At 41.8% G+C, this 18,610-nt stretch overlaps 1 protein-coding gene across 3 annotated transcripts in view; it reads right to left on the minus strand.

Annotated features, from left to right (window-relative positions):
* OTULIN (OTU deubiquitinase with linear linkage specificity) overlaps positions 1–18,610 on the minus strand; it is a 47,839-nt gene that overhangs the window by 11,302 nt on the left and 17,927 nt on the right. Inside the window, exons 1-5 of one of the 3 annotated variants that reach the window (XM_084621871.1) lie at positions 16,417–16,735; positions 14,269–14,600; positions 4,756–4,832; positions 3,662–3,756; positions 724–867 (exon numbers count right to left, since the gene is read on the minus strand). In XM_084621871.1, the coding sequence (XP_084477997.1) occupies positions 724–867; positions 3,662–3,756; positions 4,756–4,832; positions 14,269–14,597 (645 nt within the window). In that variant the 5' untranslated portion in view covers positions 14,598–14,600; positions 16,417–16,735. Of the gene's footprint in view, positions 1–723; positions 868–3,661; positions 3,757–4,755; positions 4,833–14,268; positions 14,605–16,416; positions 16,736–18,610 lie in introns of those variants that run through there. The other 2 variants (XM_084621870.1, XM_084621869.1) reach the window with 2 other exon arrangements.

The raw sequence follows: 18,610 nt of genomic DNA on the forward strand, positions 1-18,610 counted from the left end.
ACAACTCTAGAGATGTACGACTCCCTGGGGAGTCTGGTTCAAACTGAGTTTTCCAGAGCCTCAAACAAAGTGACTTTGGTATAAAAAGCTGAGTTTTGAACTGACAGAGCGCCTTCCTTATGATCCAGCAAATGAATCTGAGCTTTTGTCCAAGGGGTCTGCTATCCTGATGAAGGGTTGGAAGGACGTTGTCCTACTAGGCCCATCAGACAGAGGGGCTATTTCTGGTATGTTTATTGATAAGCATGTAGGAACTTTTGTAGGTATTCTGTGACCCAAGAATAAATCTGCCTGCTGAGAAAGAGCTGTGTGGTAACTTGTAAATGCTGGCAGGTCACTGTTCATAGCCCTTGGAGAGAAAGAAAAGCCATGTTGCTGGCCTAGAGGAAGGCTGGCTTGCTGGGGATATCACACATACGGCAGGCAGCTCTGTAGCCTTAAAAAACACACTATCAGAAGGAAGTAGGACAAGGGTCCCTACCCAGAGACATGTGATGGCTGGAGACCTGAGCCCTGCCTGATCACGCCTGGAATCAATGACAGAAAAGGAACAGAGGTGCAGTTATCTCTGAATAGTACACCTTGATTTCACCAGAATGTTGTGATGATAGCTTCATCAGTGTTTTGTGTTGCTCATGCAATACAGTAATGAGGCCACAACATTGTGCAACAGAGAAAAAATGTTAGTTCTTACTTATCAGGAGATATAAGTTTGAAGCATACCAACGTTAAGTCCTCATTCTGAAGCCAGTCAGGAAGTTCAGAAGTTTGGCTTAGTGCCTGGAACAACGTTGCTCTGAGAGCACAATAGTTATCACCTCGCACTCTCCTTATAGAGGTAAACTTCTGAGAAACTGCTTCATATCCCTGTATAAGAATACAAAATAAACTGCAATAACCCTATGCATAAAATACATCAAACCCTCATTAGTCCCGACATAATTGCTCAAATTACATGCTCAAATTACAGATCTAGTTAACAGTCAACAGCATTTGGCCCAATATTCCACACAGAAAGCTCAAATGCCTTTATTTGATAAATCTAATAGGAATAGAAGCTATAAAAAAAAGCAACAACCCACAGTAGCTGAAGTGAGAAACCAAACCAATCATTAAAAGGAGGAGTTTATTAGAAGGTTCAGGGAATTGCCAAAGTGACTTAAGGAGCACAATTCACAGACTTTCAAGGAGATCTGTGCTCCTGAGTCTCTCAGGCACTTTTGAAAATTCTGCCTATTGTACGTTTTGGACCAAAGGACATTACTAAAGATGCTGGCTGGACCATGTGAAATATCAGCATCAGAACTGGCCCGTTAATTAAAACGTGTAGAATGTTCCTGAACGAGCCGCTTACAACCTGCAGGTGTTCTCCTCACTGCAGAGTTGGGGCTCTCTGGCAGGTAAGTGTGGAGACACGTGCATGGACACTGCTTGAGGCACATTTCTATGTAAATATAGAGGACTCCAGTTTTATAACAGCATTACATTAACAAAATTGTTAATTTTACATGTTGAAAAATTAGATTCTTCAACGATCATACAAAAATTGAGAGCTAATGAACGATAGCAAGCAAATAAAAGATTTTCCCCCTCATTTTTTTTAATCATACTCTTTGTTCAGCTAGCCTCACTCCACCCAAAACCCCCTTTGTTACCTGCCTCCGCCTCCTTCCCCCCCCCCATCCACCAAAGTATAAACTTTTATTGGGGAGGGGTGGAGTGGAGGACTGCAAAAGAGAGACTGTATATCTAGTAATGTTCTTGCCAAGACAAAACACACTACATAAGCCAAAAATATGATGCAGGAAGGTTGTCCCACTGGCAAAAGACACCCTGCATAACAGTGCTGAGAACTATGGCAATGGGTGCTTTAGAACTATACGCACACTGATTGAAAAGAAAAAACCTTGAATGGCCCTAAGCAGACTTTTTATTTCTGTTGAAATTGGCAGATACGTACAAAAATCATACAATCCTCTGGTAAATGCAGCAGACAGTGTTTTGACACCCAGTTGCACAAGTATGACAAAAAACAGCCTTGCTTTAGTTCAGCTGTTACTAAGCAAAATTGCCACAGAGGTGCGTCTTGTTTACACCGTACCTCACCACACACTTGTTTTATTTAATGCCTGCTTCTATTATTGTATATTTATTTAATACTGCTTGGATTTCTGCTCCAGTACCAGAGTTTGTTTTAGGATATGCTTAAGAGAGATCATTTTAATGATAAAAAACATGTTCTTAGGGTTTTTTCGATGAGTACTGCCCGTCACTCTGTTGCAGTGCGCACTACCAATGCACTCACCAGCAGAACAAGGGAAGTTACCCTGAGGCACGATACTTTACAATCAATTCTGCCCTCATTTTCTGTTTTCTTGGTCAGGCCTGAACTGAAGCCCAGCAACACTACACACTTCATTCAAAGGGTCAAATTCTGCTCTCATATCTTGCAGCAAGTTGCAAGAATAGAATCTGGCCTAATGACACTTAAAGCCCACTACAAAGTAATACGTACTCATGGTCAATTAAAAGGCTTTTAAAAGTTATTTTAAAAACAGCAAAAACTGCTTAGGACTCCAAACAAACAGAACATTTAGATTTAAGATTTTAAAAATAAATCAAATTTAAAACAAAAGCGCTCTGTTCTTTAAGTTCTTATTCTATTCTCAGCTCCACCGTCTGAGCATCTTTCAGCAGTTCATTAAGCAACATGACCAATATTTGTCACGTGTGGTTCATACTCTTTTATTCTCCCTCCAGCAAAGAAGTGTATGCATTTGAAGTGTTCTGGTAAGTTTCTCCCCATCTAAAAGACATATGTTACTTGTTCATATTGAGAAAGCAAGGCCAAAGAACTAAAACTAAGCTGAAGATCAGTTCCTCCTTTGCTTATGTAAGAGGACCCTAAGTCTAGATTCTGTATTTTCTGTACTACAGTCAATGGCATTTACAGCTAAAGCAAAGTTTTGCCTTTATTTCTCTCAGCTCTCAGAGAGGAGATTTATCTTTGAACTTAAGTAAAAAGTCTCTCTCATTTAAAGGGAAAAAATTGTATTTTATAAATCTCCTTGTGTATTCTGTTAATGATTTTGCAAACTATTTAGCCATCAAAACAGATATTCCAAGAACTAGTTAGTTAAAAAAAAAAATCAGAAAAAATTATGACTTAAATTTTCCCATTCTAGATCTACCTGAAAATAAATGAATAAAAAAAATCCAGCAGTTTTTCAAGAGAATTAAAGGCTCAGGTTAAAGTCTCAAACTTTTCTTTTTCAAAGTTATCATTTCTGGTCATCCACCCAGCCACAGTTGCTTTCAAACTGCAAAGAAAGTGTTGGCAGCCATTTGTTATATGCAGATAGAGGGTTTAAAATTGGTGGGAAGGAGTCATCTCAATGACCTGGTACCACTAACATCTTCATGACAGAGGGTATCAAAGTGCCTTTGTAGAAATAAAACCTTAATAAACGAAGCCTCTCAAAACTCTGTCACCACCCTCACCAGGTAAAGAAATTTAATAATTAAACTATTGTGAACAGCACATAGTTCATACTTGTAAGCCAAATCAACATAAAAGAATCATGCATTGAGTAAGTGTTTCCATGATATGGGCCTATGTTAGCAAAAAGTTACAAATAACTTTCGGGGGGCGGGGTCATACCTTTTTCATACGTTTTGCCACCGCTGTATTGCCTCTCCATTCTTTTTGGCAGTACTCTATGATATCCATTTCAGGTGCAACACTGAGTTTATTTTCTGCCAAGATTGATCACACATAATATACATTAAATTAAGGAGAAGTAAAAAACAGAGCTACACAATGAAGTGGTTGTACTTTACTCATCAATACAAACAAAAAGAAAACCAGTGCTAATCAAAGAGAAATTGGTGTAGCACAGCTCATAGCTAATGATAAAAAAAATAGTATCTTCTGTTAGTATCAGAAAAAAAAAAATGCTCAGGAAAGCTGTGAGAAAGCAAAAATTATGGTGTGATCCAGCAAGGAAGAGACCCCAGCAACTCCCCCTTCTCCTCCCCGCCCCTAGGAAGGGGAAGGGGAAAAAAAAAAAAAAAAAAAAAGCGTGAGAAGAAAAGGGGAGACCAGTAAACTCTCTCCATCCCACAGCAGCCAGACAGAATGAAAGGAGAGCTTCCCTCCCCTCCCTCCCCTCAAAAAGTAAAGAGACAGAGGTGCAAGAACCCCACCCACATTTATCAAACACTTACTAGCCAAGTATGGTAGGAGAAGTTTATTTCTCCAGGGAGGGCTGAGAAACACAACCATTCCTGGAAATCCCACAAACTTCCATTCCAAGTAGTTGGTAGTGGTGTGCTGCAGTGAAGAACACAGGCCACAGCTCCCAGCTGGGGGAACTTTCATATTGCCTATTAGCTAGTAGCGTTTGATAAATTTTTCAAGCCCAGTTACACATGTACAAGCACAACACACAATAGTCATCCATCATCAACTCTTTCAATTGGGTGTGAGGAAATTTTGAGAGCGAAAGAGAGAAAAATTACAGGTAGACTGTAAAAGTCCGATCGTAGCCAAAGTGATTTTCTATTACATAGTTTTCACTGGATGAAAATGTGCCTTGTGTTCAACTGTGAGCAGTAACCGCCATCACATTTACACACAGATACAGTTGAGCACAAGCTCTTTGCGGATGAAGGCAACAAAGCTAGAAGTGTCATTATAACAATAAGCTATTCTACTGTATGTGTGTAATGCCATATACTAAAGTTCAAATGTACCTGAGGAGCCTGTCTCACAAACAGGTAATACTTTTTCTCTCTCTATTTCTTCTGCATCACGGTACATGTCCTCCTCACTGAAATAACATTGATACACACTTCATGTAACACCACAGATCTTGTTGGCATTGACATTTACTCCATTTACCACTGGATGTAGTACTTTAAATCATTCTCAAAAATATTACTAGAAAATTCAACGTTTTAAGATTATCTACATTTATTATGCATTTTTAAAGGAAATAAATTCTTAATTATGTGGTGAATGCTTCCGCTTTCCCCCCGCCCCCAAAAAGAGAGCGTTAGATCATATTCTCAGTTCCAGGACATCCATGCCAGTAATAGATTACTGCCTCCTGCCCTAACATGTGCTCTGCTGGTGATGTGAACCCCACTGGAGACAGCACAGAATGGTAAAATAAGTCCCCTTTTTATTTTGTAATTATTTTTACAATAGTGGCCAACTCTAGCTATGTTTAAAAGGCCTTACTGTTATTTATCGTGTGATACACAAGTACTGTAAAAAATATATAAATTAAAAATACAATACTTACCATAACCCTATGCATAGGCTCTAACTGGGATTGAATGGCAATAAAAAGCATGCTAAGGTGTCATACTGAGTAGGAGCCAGTAATCCATGATTGATTTGGATGTCACGAACTTGAAAGACAAAAGCAGGTCTTAAATACTGATGTATTGCATATTCCTCTAACCCCGATTCTGCCAGGCATTCAGCATATAATTACATAATAATCTGACCGTAACACAATCTCAGCCTTACAAAACTTCATGAATATTTACCATCAAGCATGTTATCTACTCATTTGCTCTTTACTAGAACGGAAAAAAATACTTTTACTCACCCTTCAAAATCTTAGCACTCCTTCTCTCCCCCCCGCTTTCCAGGAGGAAGAAAAAAATTTACAAGACTGCTATGTATTAGTCTCTACTAGCAATTATTCTAGTCTATGCTTCTACGTACTATTAATTAGCATCCAGTACAGTGCCCACAATATGCTTGGTGTTGTTCAAACAGAAACAAAAGTAGTGTCCTGCCCCAAAGAGCTTACACCCTGAAGACAAGACAGACAGCTGAAGGGTAGAGGGAAAAGGTAAACAAATGGATTGATGTGGTCAGGTGGTAACTGGATATGTTCTGTTAAAGTTTTAAGAATATGGATTTGTTATTTACAGCCTTAATAACATGGTTATTTATAGCTCTTGATTTCTTTTATTCAAGTCTATGCCCACTTATCTTACAAAAAAACAACTACAATTTCTGAAATTATTTGCAGAAATACCTTCATGGCTTAACTCATTAGTCCTCTCCACACCAGTCTGAACATGCTAACCACAACTGTGCTTAAAAGATCAGGGTTTTAGGACAGTTTCCATGATTATTGTGGGGAGGAATCTTTTTCGTCTGAAAACAGTAAAGCTATAAACAGCCTGTTGCATTATTATAAGCTTTGTTTTCAGAAAAACATTGCTCTCCACTAGTCAGAAAAAAAAAAGTTAGACACAGCTGTGGCCAAACATAGTTGAGGCTAGCAAACTCTCATCTATAGAGCAGAAGACCTACAACAGTTTCAATTTAGACTTTACTAAGGCTTAAAACTGAAACTGAATGACTGGAAGTCTGCATAGCTAAATATAATTTCATTTCCAAGTTGACACATCTGTGTTTATGAATTTTATCTGTACTACGTATAAAGGAGGACTCAACCAAGATTCTTCAAGGAGGCTCAAACAACCTTGGAAGACACCAAATAGTTAGCATCACAACATTATCTCAATATTAACTGATTTTACATAGTCTTATTTAACTATTTATACTCAGAGCCACAAGTCTCCTTCCTGAAGATTCAAGCAATAGCATAAATAGATTATAAATAGACAGAATTGTTCCTCTGTGACAAATCTTGATAAGACTGAGTTGTCTTAAGGGGAAAAGCTGTTAATGACACAAAATAGATCCTCATTAAAGATTATATATTTGAGAGTACACTCTCCACCAGCTGAAATTTAGGAACCTGAAAAATAGATTTCTGGACATGCCAAGATATTATGAAACATTTCTAACAAATATCATAGACAGGCTCGTTTTTTCAGTATACTTGCTCAAAGGTGGTCAGACAGCCTTATGAATTCCACGAGAGTAATCCACAGTTAACAGGCACAATGGCTTTAAATAGTATTTCATCAAACATCTGTAACTAGACATATTAAAGTTTCACAGCACCTTTTGATCTTAGGTGATGACAGCAAAGCTCGAACACATTTTCTGTAAAGTTCTCTTTGGAAACATACTCTATTATAGGGAAGCCTGATATTGACCTATATATGTCAGTTACCAAACTCTTTCCATTATAAGAGAGATACTTGCAAGTTCCCACTCCCCCTCACCACAAGTCTGCCCCAAGGAGAAAACTGAGGCCAGGTAAGTCCCATTTCTTCGACCTTGAAAATTCTGTTCATTTCTGTTCAGTGTGGCTGACATATAAACTTTGAGTCACCGTTTTCCTTTTGGGAGGAAGGTATGTTATCATTGAACATAATACATTTTTTTTTAAAACCTTTTTTGTTTAAAAAAAATCTAGTAAATTACATGTAAGAAAACTATACTAAAAGAAGGCTATTTAGGATGCAAAGTTGACCACTTGAAATTCTGACATTTCATAGACTCGTAGAACTGGAAGAGACCTTGAGAGGTCATTTAGTCCAGTCCCCTGCACTCATGGCAGGATTAATTATCTAGACCAGAGGTGGGCAAACTACAGCCTACGGACCACATCCAGCCCACGGGAATGTCCTGCCTGGCCCCTGAGCTCCCGACCAGGGAGGCTTGCCCCCGGCCCCTCCCCCATTGTTCCCCCTCCCATGCTGCTATGCCACCATGGGGGCAGCGCAGCTGCGAGCTATTGCTGCTCTGAGTGGCATGGTAAGGGGGTGGCACGCAGACACGGCGGTGACAAGGTTAGGTAGCGGGTCCTGGGGGGCAGTCAGGGGACAGGGAGCGGTTGGATGGGGCGGAGGTTCTGGGGCGGTCAGGGAACAGCGGGTTGGATAGGGCATGGGAGTCCCAGGGGGCCTGTCAGGGGGGCGGGGGTGTGGATAGGTCAGGGCAGTCAGGGTACAGGGAGCAGAGGGGGTTGGATAGAGGGTGGAATCCCAGGGGAGGGGGCAGAGCCTTCCCTACCCAGCCCTCCATACAGTTTCACACCCCGATGTGGCCCTTGGGCCAAAAAGTTTGCCCACCCCTGATCTAGACCATTCTTGACAGGTGCTTGTCTAACCAGTTCTTAAAAATCTCCCATGATGGAGATTCCACAACCTCCCTAGACAATTTATTCCAGTGCTTAACCACACTGACAGTTAGGAAGTTTTTCTTAATGTCCAACCTAAACCTCCCTTGCTGCAATTTAAGCCCATTGCTTCTTGTCCTATCCTCAGAGGTTAAAAAACCTATTTTTCTTCCTCTTCCTTTTAAGAACCTTTTACATACTTGAAAACTGTTATGTCCCCTCTCAGTCTTCTCTTTTCCAGACTAAACAAACCCAATTTTTTCAAATCTTTCCTCTTAGGTCATGTTTTCTAGACCTTTAGTCATTTCTGTTGCTCTTCTCTGGACTCTCTCCAATTTGTCAATAGCCTTCCTGAAATGTGGTGCCTAGAACTGGACACGATACTCCAGGTGAGGCCTAATCAGAGCGGAGTAGAGCAGAAGAATTATTTCTTACAACACTACTTCTAATACATCCCAGAATGATGTTCACCTTTTTTGCAACAGCATTACACTGTTGACTCATTTAGCTTGTGGTCCACTATGACCCCCAGCTCCCTTTCCACAGTACTCCTTCCAAGGCAATCATTTCCCATTTTGTATGTGTGCAGCTGATTGCTCCTTCCTAAGTCGAGTACTTTGCATTTGTCCTTATTGAATTTCATCCCATTTACTTAACACCATTTCTCCAATTTGTCCAGATCATTTTGAATTTTAATCCTATCCTCTAAAGCACTTGGAACCCCTCCCAGCTTGGTACCGTCCGCAAACTTTATAAGTGTACTCTGTATGCTATTATTTAAATCACTGAGGAAGATATTGAACAGAACCGGACCCAGAACCGATCCCTGTAGGACCCCACTCGTTATGCCCTTGCAGCATGACTGTAAACCACTGATAACTACGCTCCAAGAATGATTTTCCGACCAGTTTTGCACCCACCTTATAGTAGCTCCATTTAGGTGGGATTTCCCTAGTTTATTGATGAAAAGGTCATGTGAGAGTATTAAAAACTTTAGTAAAGTCAAGATATACCACATCTAACGCTTCCCCCCTACACACAAGGCTTGCTACCCTGTCAAAGAAAGCAATCAGGTTGGTTTGACACGATTTGTTTTTGACAATGCCATGCTGACTGTTACTTATCACCTTATTATCTTCTAGATGTTTGCAAACTGATTGCTTAATTATCTGCACCCGGAAAGAAGTTAAGCTGACTGGTCTGTAATTCCCTGGGTTGTCCTTATTTCCCTTTTTATAGATGGGCACTATATTTGCCCTTTTTCAGTCTTCTGGAATCTCTCCCCTCTTCCATGACTTCTCAAAGATAATTGTTAGTGGCTCAGATATCTCCTTAGTCAGCTCCTTGAGTATTTCATCAGGCCCTGGTGACTTGAAAACATCTAATTTGTCCAAGTAATTTTTAACTTGTTCTTTCCCTGTTTTAGCCTCTTCTGATCCTACCTCATTTTCACTGACATTCACTATGCGAGACGTCCAATCACCACCAACCTTCTTGGTGAAAACTGAAACAAGAAAGTAATGAAGCACTTCTGCCATTTCCAACCTTTCAATTGCTATGCAACCTTAATTCCGCTTTCCTGTGCGTATACATTAGGATAACTCCTTAGTTACATGATCACACGCTATTTTTTCAATTTAGTGCACAGGATGAATGGAACTCAGGGTTACGTGGTGAATGAGATTATAAGTTCTCTGCCTCATCTGTTACAGAAGCTCGGAGGTGTGTAGTGAATGAGATAGTGGACTGAAGGAAGAAAAAAGGATAGTTTTATGGTTAAGTCCGACGAACACCAGAACTCGTTTGTATCCCTGCTTCCATCAGAGTTTCTATGTGATGCTGAGCAAGTCACTTAAACCAAAGTGTTTCCAGGTAATCGCGTGTTCCAAAATTTCCCAGGTGCCCAATTTTAATCATCCGGGGCCTGATTTGCAGGAGTGCTAAGCGCTCACAAACAACTGCAGATGAAGTAAATGGGAGCTGCAGATGTTTAGCATCTCTGTCAGTAAGGCAGTGTGGTCTGGAAAAATGAACAGAGTTTAAGGCCAGAAGAAACCAATGGATCATCTGCCTCCTGTATATCACAAGACACCGACATCACCCTGCATCCATCCACACATTAACTGAAATTAGCCCAAAGTATTACACTCTCAGGAGACTACACTATTGTGCGCCACGGGCAAAGAACAGGAGGGACTGAGGTGCACCATAGACCTAAGCACCCCACAAGAGCAGGGAAATGATTAAGTGAAATATACCCAGATGATCTTGGCAGGTGACGGCACCTACACGCTGCAGGAGAAGGTGAAACACCCCCGCCCCCTTTAGGTTTCCCCAATCTGACATAGGGGAAAATTCCATCCCGATTCCACATATGACAATCGGATCCTGAGCATGTGAGCAAGAACTAGCCAGACAGAGAGAATGCTTGGTGCCACCTCAAACCATTGGTCCACCCCACCCAGTGTCCCATTTCTCCAGCTGTGGCCATCTTTTATCCTTCAAAAGGACCAAAAAAAAAAAGCCACCCACCCACCCACCCACGATAATACATTGTGGGGTGAGCAGGAGGATCCCTTCCTGACCCCTGCTGGTGGACAACTGAAACCCTGAAGCATGAGCTTTTAGGAACATGAGACATAAACCAGAAGCGAGCCTCAGGGCTGCTGAACTCTGTCCCCTACCATTACAACCAACCTTGTCACACAATCGCACTCATAAGTTTGTCTTGCTGTCTCAAGTTGTTTTTCCCCACAACTCCTATTGGTGAGAAGTCCCGAGTACTTATCCTGGTTCTGCCACTCATTCATTGTGTGGCCTCAGGCAAATCTCTCTCAGTGTTTCCATCAGCAAAATGGTGATAATGCTCTGACCTCTCAGTGGAGATCAATTCATTAATGTTTGTGACATACTCTGATATTATGGGAATGAGTGCCCTAAAAAAGACCAGGAGGAAATGAATAACTCTGTATTCGCAGCAGACTTTGGATGGTGTTCAGTAAATAGATATGGGATCACTAAGAGTTATAAGAATAAAAATATTGGATAGCTACCTCATTCTCTTATCACTATCCAATCTGTGCACTGAATGAAGCAGAGGGTCCTATGGAAAAAAAATGCACTGGAACACAAGATTTAATGAACTGCCTGTATACAAAAGAACAAGGAAGGTGAACTGAAGTTAAACGAGCAACCTAACTTCTGACACTTCTAAGTTTCCAGTGTTCGACTTAGTCTAAATAATGTTGTTTTTTCCAATAGTTCATTGATTCCAGGGCAAGATAATATCCAGTTCTTTTAGGATATTGCCCCACTTTCTGCTTGCAGGGTGTCAGCAAAATTGGTGTGAGCAGCACTTGCTTTAAAATTTTGAGTGAAAAACACTCTCAAGTTGAGTGTACACAAAAAAGGTTGCACTCACTGCAATTTCTGAGTGTATCTGGGTCAAAGGAAGAGACAGAAATTTCTTCTCAAAACAGGTGCCATTAGAAAACTTGAGAATACAATGGGCATAAAGGAAGATGACCTGAATAGAACAAGAACCCCTAACAGGCTGTAAGTAAAACTTCTACTTTAAATTCAGACAAACATTAATAGTAATTCTTAAATAGTAGCACTTTCATGAAGCAGATTTTGTTCTATTGTAAAAACAGTCAGGAAGAAAGATGGTATCCAAGATCTTTAAAAGGGGGAGAAAGAGCTGCATGTTGTACACCCAAGGATACATATATCTGGGGTTATTTTTAGGAATCTTAATAGATGAAATAACAGAAGTGCAAAGAGGAGAAATGGTAAGGATGAGACTACCATGAACTAGGGCAGACAAAGAATTTTCAGTGCGACCAGAGAAAGAAAAAATGAACAAAAAAAACAACCAAACCCTCCAAAGGAGGGAGGAACAATGGCCCAATTCTGCTAACAATTATTAATATGACTAGTCTCCATTTACTTCAAACAGGACTACTACACAAAGAAACATTACCAGGACTGAGACCACAGGATTCAAAATACTGTATGAAGCGTCAGGGGGTAGGGGGAGCTCTTGTTTTATTGCATTTTTACTACAGTTAATTACCATTTTCATTTTACTTTTTTAAAATGAGATCTTATTAAGGGAGGATTATGTAAATCCTTTTTAATGATGGTGATGATTAGATGTATTATTCATAATACTGATAAGTCCAGATACTCAACTGCATAAATTATATGGAAGCACAAAAGCCTTTATTACACAGCAACAGCTAATTTCAAAAATTAAAATAAATGAAAAAAATAGACTTCATGAAGTCTATGAAATCTATTTATGAGAAAACAGAAAATCTATTTATGTGGTGGAAGTTTCAAATACACAGAATTGGAATACTTGTTTAAGGGGATTAATTACTTAAATGGCAAGTTTGTGAAAACATGAAATAAGTAGCATTTTCAAGCCCATGGTCATACTTATTCACTTTTCTCAACTAAAATTAAAAGTAACGCTTTTTGATGAGTACCTTAGAAAACACCATGAGGAAATGAATAATTTTGTACTCACTGTTCACATTGGATGATGTTTAGTAAATAAGGCATGGGTCATAGAATAATGAGGATAAAGCACTTCCTTGCTCTACCATTTTATCAATCTATACTAAGGAAAAGGAGCAGCCACATTTATTTTCTTTTCACTTTCCACTGTTTATAATACCCATTTCAAACATGAACAGGTTCATTTCCCTAAAGATTCCCACAGCCCTCCCCCTTTGAGGACACCCGTTTCTCTTTATGGAGTCTTTGCAGCAAATCCTCACTCAGACAAGTAGTCCCCAACTTAATCTTACTTCTCACGCAAGTAAGAGATCACAGATTTGGGCCTGACACACATTATTTATACACATACATACATGAGGGAGAGGGAGATTATATATGGATATATATTAGATATATATAAAAGAGAGAGTTGAGATTATTTCTGATCCTGCTCTCGCTTCAGTAAGGGCTTGTCTACACTCAAAATGCCAGAGCAGCACAGCTACACTGCTGCGGTTATGCCCCTGCTGCACTTCAGTGTAGACACTACCTATGCCAACAGGAGGGATTCGCCCACTGGTGTAGGTAATCCACCTCCCGAGAGGCCGTAGCAAGGTCTAACAGATCTAATAGTGTCAATGCAAGGACTCAGGTTGGCTCAACTACACCACCCAGGGGTGTGGATTTTATCTTATGCCAACCTAATTTGCTAGTGTACACCGGGCCTTACAGTTTTGCCTTTGTTGAGGGAAGCAAAATGTGCGTTCTTCACATACCAGCATTCCTCTATATCAGTGGTTCCCAAACTTGTTCCGCTGCTTCCAGCGGCTCCCATTAGCTTGGAGCAGCAAACCGCGGCCACTGGGAGCCGCGATCGGCCGAACCTGTGGACGTAGCAGGTAAACAAACCGGCCCGGTCCGCCAGGGGCTTTCCCCACCCAAGCGGCAGAACAAGTTTGGGAACCACGGCTCTATATTTAAGTAAAACCTTTCTTTAAAAAGTCAGGGTCAACAGATCAAAACTCTAGAAATACACAGGGTTGGAAAAGTTCTGGGAATAAAACTAGTTAGTTAAACTAATCCTGAAGATACAGCAGAGGGTGCTCACAAAATGATCAGCTAGTTCCCGTCCCACCATCTGCCCACCTCCCTATTTTTTCCTCAATTTGTCTTTTTAAAGATTGCAGACTATGTTTAAACACATCTACTCTTGTAGTCCTTGCAGACAGAACTTCCACAGAGTTCAAAATATCAGAGCACACAGCATTCTTTCGAAGCAGATGCTAAGAATTTTAAGATAATAAAATATATTCCTATCCCCAGTAGTTAGCCATGCCCCTAGAAGTAAGTGTTTATAAAATTGGTCCCTTGACTTACAGTACCACCTTGTATTCCTACAATTCTCAAGGCCCTGTATCCAGCCTAAAGGTCTACAAAGCTCATAAGTACCTCTTCTAGACTGGCCAAAGGGGACTGCTATGGAGTACCAAGAGATCCATCTGCCCACAGGTTACTGAGATGCAGCCAAATCCCTTCAACTCAGGAAGTGAAAGATTCAAGCTAAGTGTCATGCAGCAACACTAATTACCTACATGCAACTACTAATTTCTTTGGCATTTATGCCTATTTTACTTACATTGATATTACAAACAGAAATTAAAGTACCTGATTTTACAGAAAAGTTTCGATAAAAACTCACTTGTCTACAGATGACTCCTTTGCTGAAGAGCTACTTGACACCGACAGCTTTACTTCACAGTTTTTATGGGAATCGTGGCTGGTCAGGGATGCCTTCAGGTCATGTGCCTGAGCAGCTTTTCCATGTCCTGAATGAGCATGTTCTTTTTTGGTTTCTAACGCAGGTTTCTCTTTCTGGTCACCAGCTGCACTTGCTGAAGAAGGTTCATCACTGGGAATATATTTTTCCTTTTCATGTCTAGTCAAATTTATCATTGCAGTATCTTTCTTCTGTGTTTCTTCTGCACTAGCCGAAGGGCCAGTGGACTTGCTTGTCTTTCGCTGAAACATACCCTGGCTTTGAAATACATAAATATGTAAGGTACATTCATGAGGATGAAGGAGTATATTTTTGCCAAAGGTACAATATTTTGACACAAAATCTCTCCTGGTTGTTCTCAGTGTAAGATTAATGGATCAGGTTTTCAGCATACAAAGCTGAAACAGTTTATCAGAAAATTTGGATATGAAGATGTATTTGATCATCTAGCCAGCGCAGGATTCTTAGCTACAGTGTCTATTTTCTAACATGATAGTTCTCAAACTTTTTCATTCTACAGACTACTGCTCAAGCTAAGACTTGAGAGTAGACTCTCAAACTACTGCTCTCTCAAACACCTGCCCTTTCAAATACGAAGTATCCCCTAAAAGGCCATTGGGATTAACCAATAGTCATGCACAAGTATAAGAATCACTATTCGATTGCTTTATCCATTCCAGTTTTAAGTTACTCCAGACAAGGGACTTCTATAGATAGCAGAGAAAAATGTATATGTATCAGAAATAAAAAACAAACCCAGAAATCATTTCTACTATTGTAAAGTGTATTTACAATAAATACACATGAACTGCACCTCTTTTCTGACATTCTGTCCTTATATCCTGCTACACTTTTCCCTGCTTTATACATTGTACCTATTGTTCCCTTTATCTTTTGCTTTTATCACTCCTACCATTTGGCAATCTCTCAAATTAATGAATCCTGAGTCCAACTCCTGCAAGGCATTTCTGAAAATCTACATATTCTGCTAAACCTGATAAACAGACACCATTTTATTCTAAGGTTTCAATATTCTAAGTATTTTACTTCTCCATACCTTTAGATTGTGAACTCTTTGCGGGAATGGATAATAACTATTGAAGTGCCATTTACATTTTTGGCTCTACATAAAAGAACACTGTGAAATCTGATCAGCTTAAAAAATGTAATTAAAAGTTTCAGATACCAGATTTTCCCTGGACTCCACTGTCAATTTTTTGGTCTCGCAATCTGTAAAAAATGTTTCTCTCTCTCTAATGTTATTTGAGGACCACAAATAGGGCAAACTGAATATAGAGCAACACTGAAATTGACTATGTACAAACTATACCAGATAGAAAAATGTCTGTATCCACTTTATTATTTCAGTTATGGTAATCTTCAGCATCACTTACATCTTTTAATAGCAGCAGGTAAAATACGTACAGACACGTTTTAAGTCTGTCTCCATAAAAAAAAAAGAAGAAGAAGTTTTTTACTTCTTTGATATCCTTAAAACATCCTTCTCCTGTTTTCATTTTTACCCTTCAGACACTTACTCATGGGTAGGACGCTCTGCTCCTATTAGTTGACTCTTAATAAGGGAACAAAAAGGTAGACTGGCTAAATCACATGACTTCAATTATTAAACTAAGATTAAGCAACTAAAATGGGTGTGGTGAGGATTAATTGATGTTTGTAACCTACCTGAAAATGTTAAAGGCCAAGATTTATAATTATACGAAAACACCTAAATGCAATATTCTAGTTGATTTATACTCTAAATCTACTTCCAGTAGAACAGAACCTTTATACAATTTCTAAAGCTTTCCAACAAGGTTAATGCACAACGTTACACCTTTTAAATCACCCAATTCTATGTGCTGTATCCGTTCAAACCTAGTATTTATTTATAGAATAATCAATCCTGACATAGAAAAGGAGTAACAGATGCCAAAGAACACCCAATAAATGAAACCGTCTCAGCGAATAGCCTTCCCGTGTGACTTTAAATATAGGCACAAAACCCAGAAAGTGTTTTCAGAAACCGCCCGCCCTGGCCTGACACCGCGCAGCTCGGGCGGGACTCACCGTGCCGGGAGCCCGCCGCGCCCTTCGTTACTCAGCCTGGATCCCTTGGTGCTGCCCGGGAAGCCGAAGTCACGCCGGGCTCACGGCAAGGTGGCCTCTAAGCACGGGCCTCTTCTCCGCGCGGCTGTTCGGATCCTCATGCAGCCACCGCGCCGGCTCCAGCAGCAGCTGCTGGCTCCGGCTCCGGCTCGCTCGCCCGCCCCCCCCCCCTCCGCGCGGAGCCGCCCCCCTGCCGAGAAGCAGCCCGGGGCGCCTGCTTGTTGAAAGTTGCTCTAAATGTCACAAAGTTGGGCGTCTGGGGGGGGGCTAGGGCGCGAGCTCCCGCTGCTTTATTTTGGGCTGGGAGTGAGCTTCCGCCGGAAGTGTTTGCTTCTTATTCTGCCCCATGCAGGTTCCGGGGCGGCCGCGGAGGCGGCATGTGCTACTCAGCTTCCCGGGTTCACCAGTCGCCTCCCTTGGACTCCAGGGCGATGACTGGTGAACCCGGGAAGCTGAGTAGCACATGCCGCCTCCAGCCGCCCCGGAACCTGCAGGGTGCATAGAACAAGCTCAGCGTGTGCACTCCCTAGCTGTTTGGGGGGCCCTGAAGTCTGAACTTCAAGCTGCAGTCACCCAAAACAGCTGGTGCAGCTGTTCCCCGGGCGGTCTGTGCCTGGGAGGAGCAGGAGGGAGTGGAGGCACTGAGGGGTGCAGTCCCAGCCCAAGTAAGTATGGGGGGAGGTGGTGAAACCCGGCTGGCTAAGGGGAGCCCCACCCCCCCGAGTGGGATGTTACAGCCCGGAAAAGGTGCACAGGAAGCCCACTGAGCTTGCAGGGTGGATGCTGCTTTGCAAGTCCCCCTCCTCTCCCCCTTTATTATTTCTACCACTAGTTTTGCTGCATACAACATTGTTACACATTACCCTTACTAAAATAATACATGTGTGTGTGTGTGTTTACATTACTAAAAAAATTATGGAATTTGTATAAATATCCCCACTTTCCTCCCTCTGAAATGGGTTGGGCTTGTTTTGAAAGGCAGAGCCATTTTTATTTTTTTTGAGACTTGTCAAGAAATACGCCCCTGCTCATTTCCACAGGTGATTGATCTGAGCTTGCATGTCAGAGAGCTCTGCAACACGTAAAGAGTTACTGAAACAGGAACATTAGTGTCGATCGTTAAACCTCGAAGGATTTTTATCAGTAAACTTGAGTCAACGCTGATTTCACCGTACATGCACAGACCAACAGAAAAACATTTCCAGCAATAATAATCAAAATGTACAGCTAGGCAATGTAAGAAAAACACTGCTTGAGAACTGCTCAGAGTTGATCACTAAATAATTATTGCCCCACATGCATACACAATTTCCTGCAAGTGTGAAAACAACAAGAAACAACAGTGCTTTAAAAAGACCATGGCTATTATCTGCCAAGCTCACAGACGAGTAAGCTATTGCAAGTCCCACTCCTCTACCATTCCGGCCCAGAGAGCAGCAGTGGCAGGTGAACAGCCCTGGTGCCAGCCAGGCCCAGAGGGGCTTTGCCTCCGCTGGGGCCCTGGAACCGGCTCAGCTACATTCACCATCACACAGTGACCTGCTCAGACCAGCCCAGGCCAGGGACAGAGTGGGGGAGCTCCCTCAACACAGGGCCTACCCTCATCCGTTTCCTCAGCCCCCTGCCTCACGTCAGCAGACAGGGGAGAGGGGGGGTCAGGGGAGAGGCCTGTGGTCCTCATGCTACAACAGCGCCCTGTTACCAGTTGCCATGACAGCCCCACGACACACTCGGACCTCTGCAGCCAGGGGTGCTCCCAGCTCAGACCGGCCGCCCCATGCGGCAGCCATGGCACGAGGCGGACAAAGAACAGAGCCAGCAGCCGAGGGGTTAAACTGCAGCGCTCCCTCATCCAGTGCAAACGCATTGCGCGTGACATCCCTCCCCCCTTTTGTTCTTACACGGCTTCCAAAGCTTTTTGGCAAGAACTCTAACTGCCCATGTGACATCACAATCCACAGCTTTGCTGATATGGAGCATGCTCAGTAAAACGCACTGAAGCCGCCCACTGCCCTCACATGGGCAGAGTTAGGCCGCACTCCCTGCTGTGCGGCCAGGGTGGAGGACAGGGCCAGGGTGGACTGACTGTACAGGTGGGTCAGGGGGCAGCATCAGGAACTCATTAGCATTGGTTTGGCAGGGGACACAGTGCTGA

The sequence above is a fragment of the Lepidochelys olivacea genome (genome assembly GCF_965140295.1).
Source record: "Lepidochelys olivacea isolate rLepOli2 genome assembly, chromosome: 2".
Classification (NCBI taxonomy): domain Eukaryota; kingdom Metazoa; phylum Chordata; order Testudines; family Cheloniidae; genus Lepidochelys; species Lepidochelys olivacea.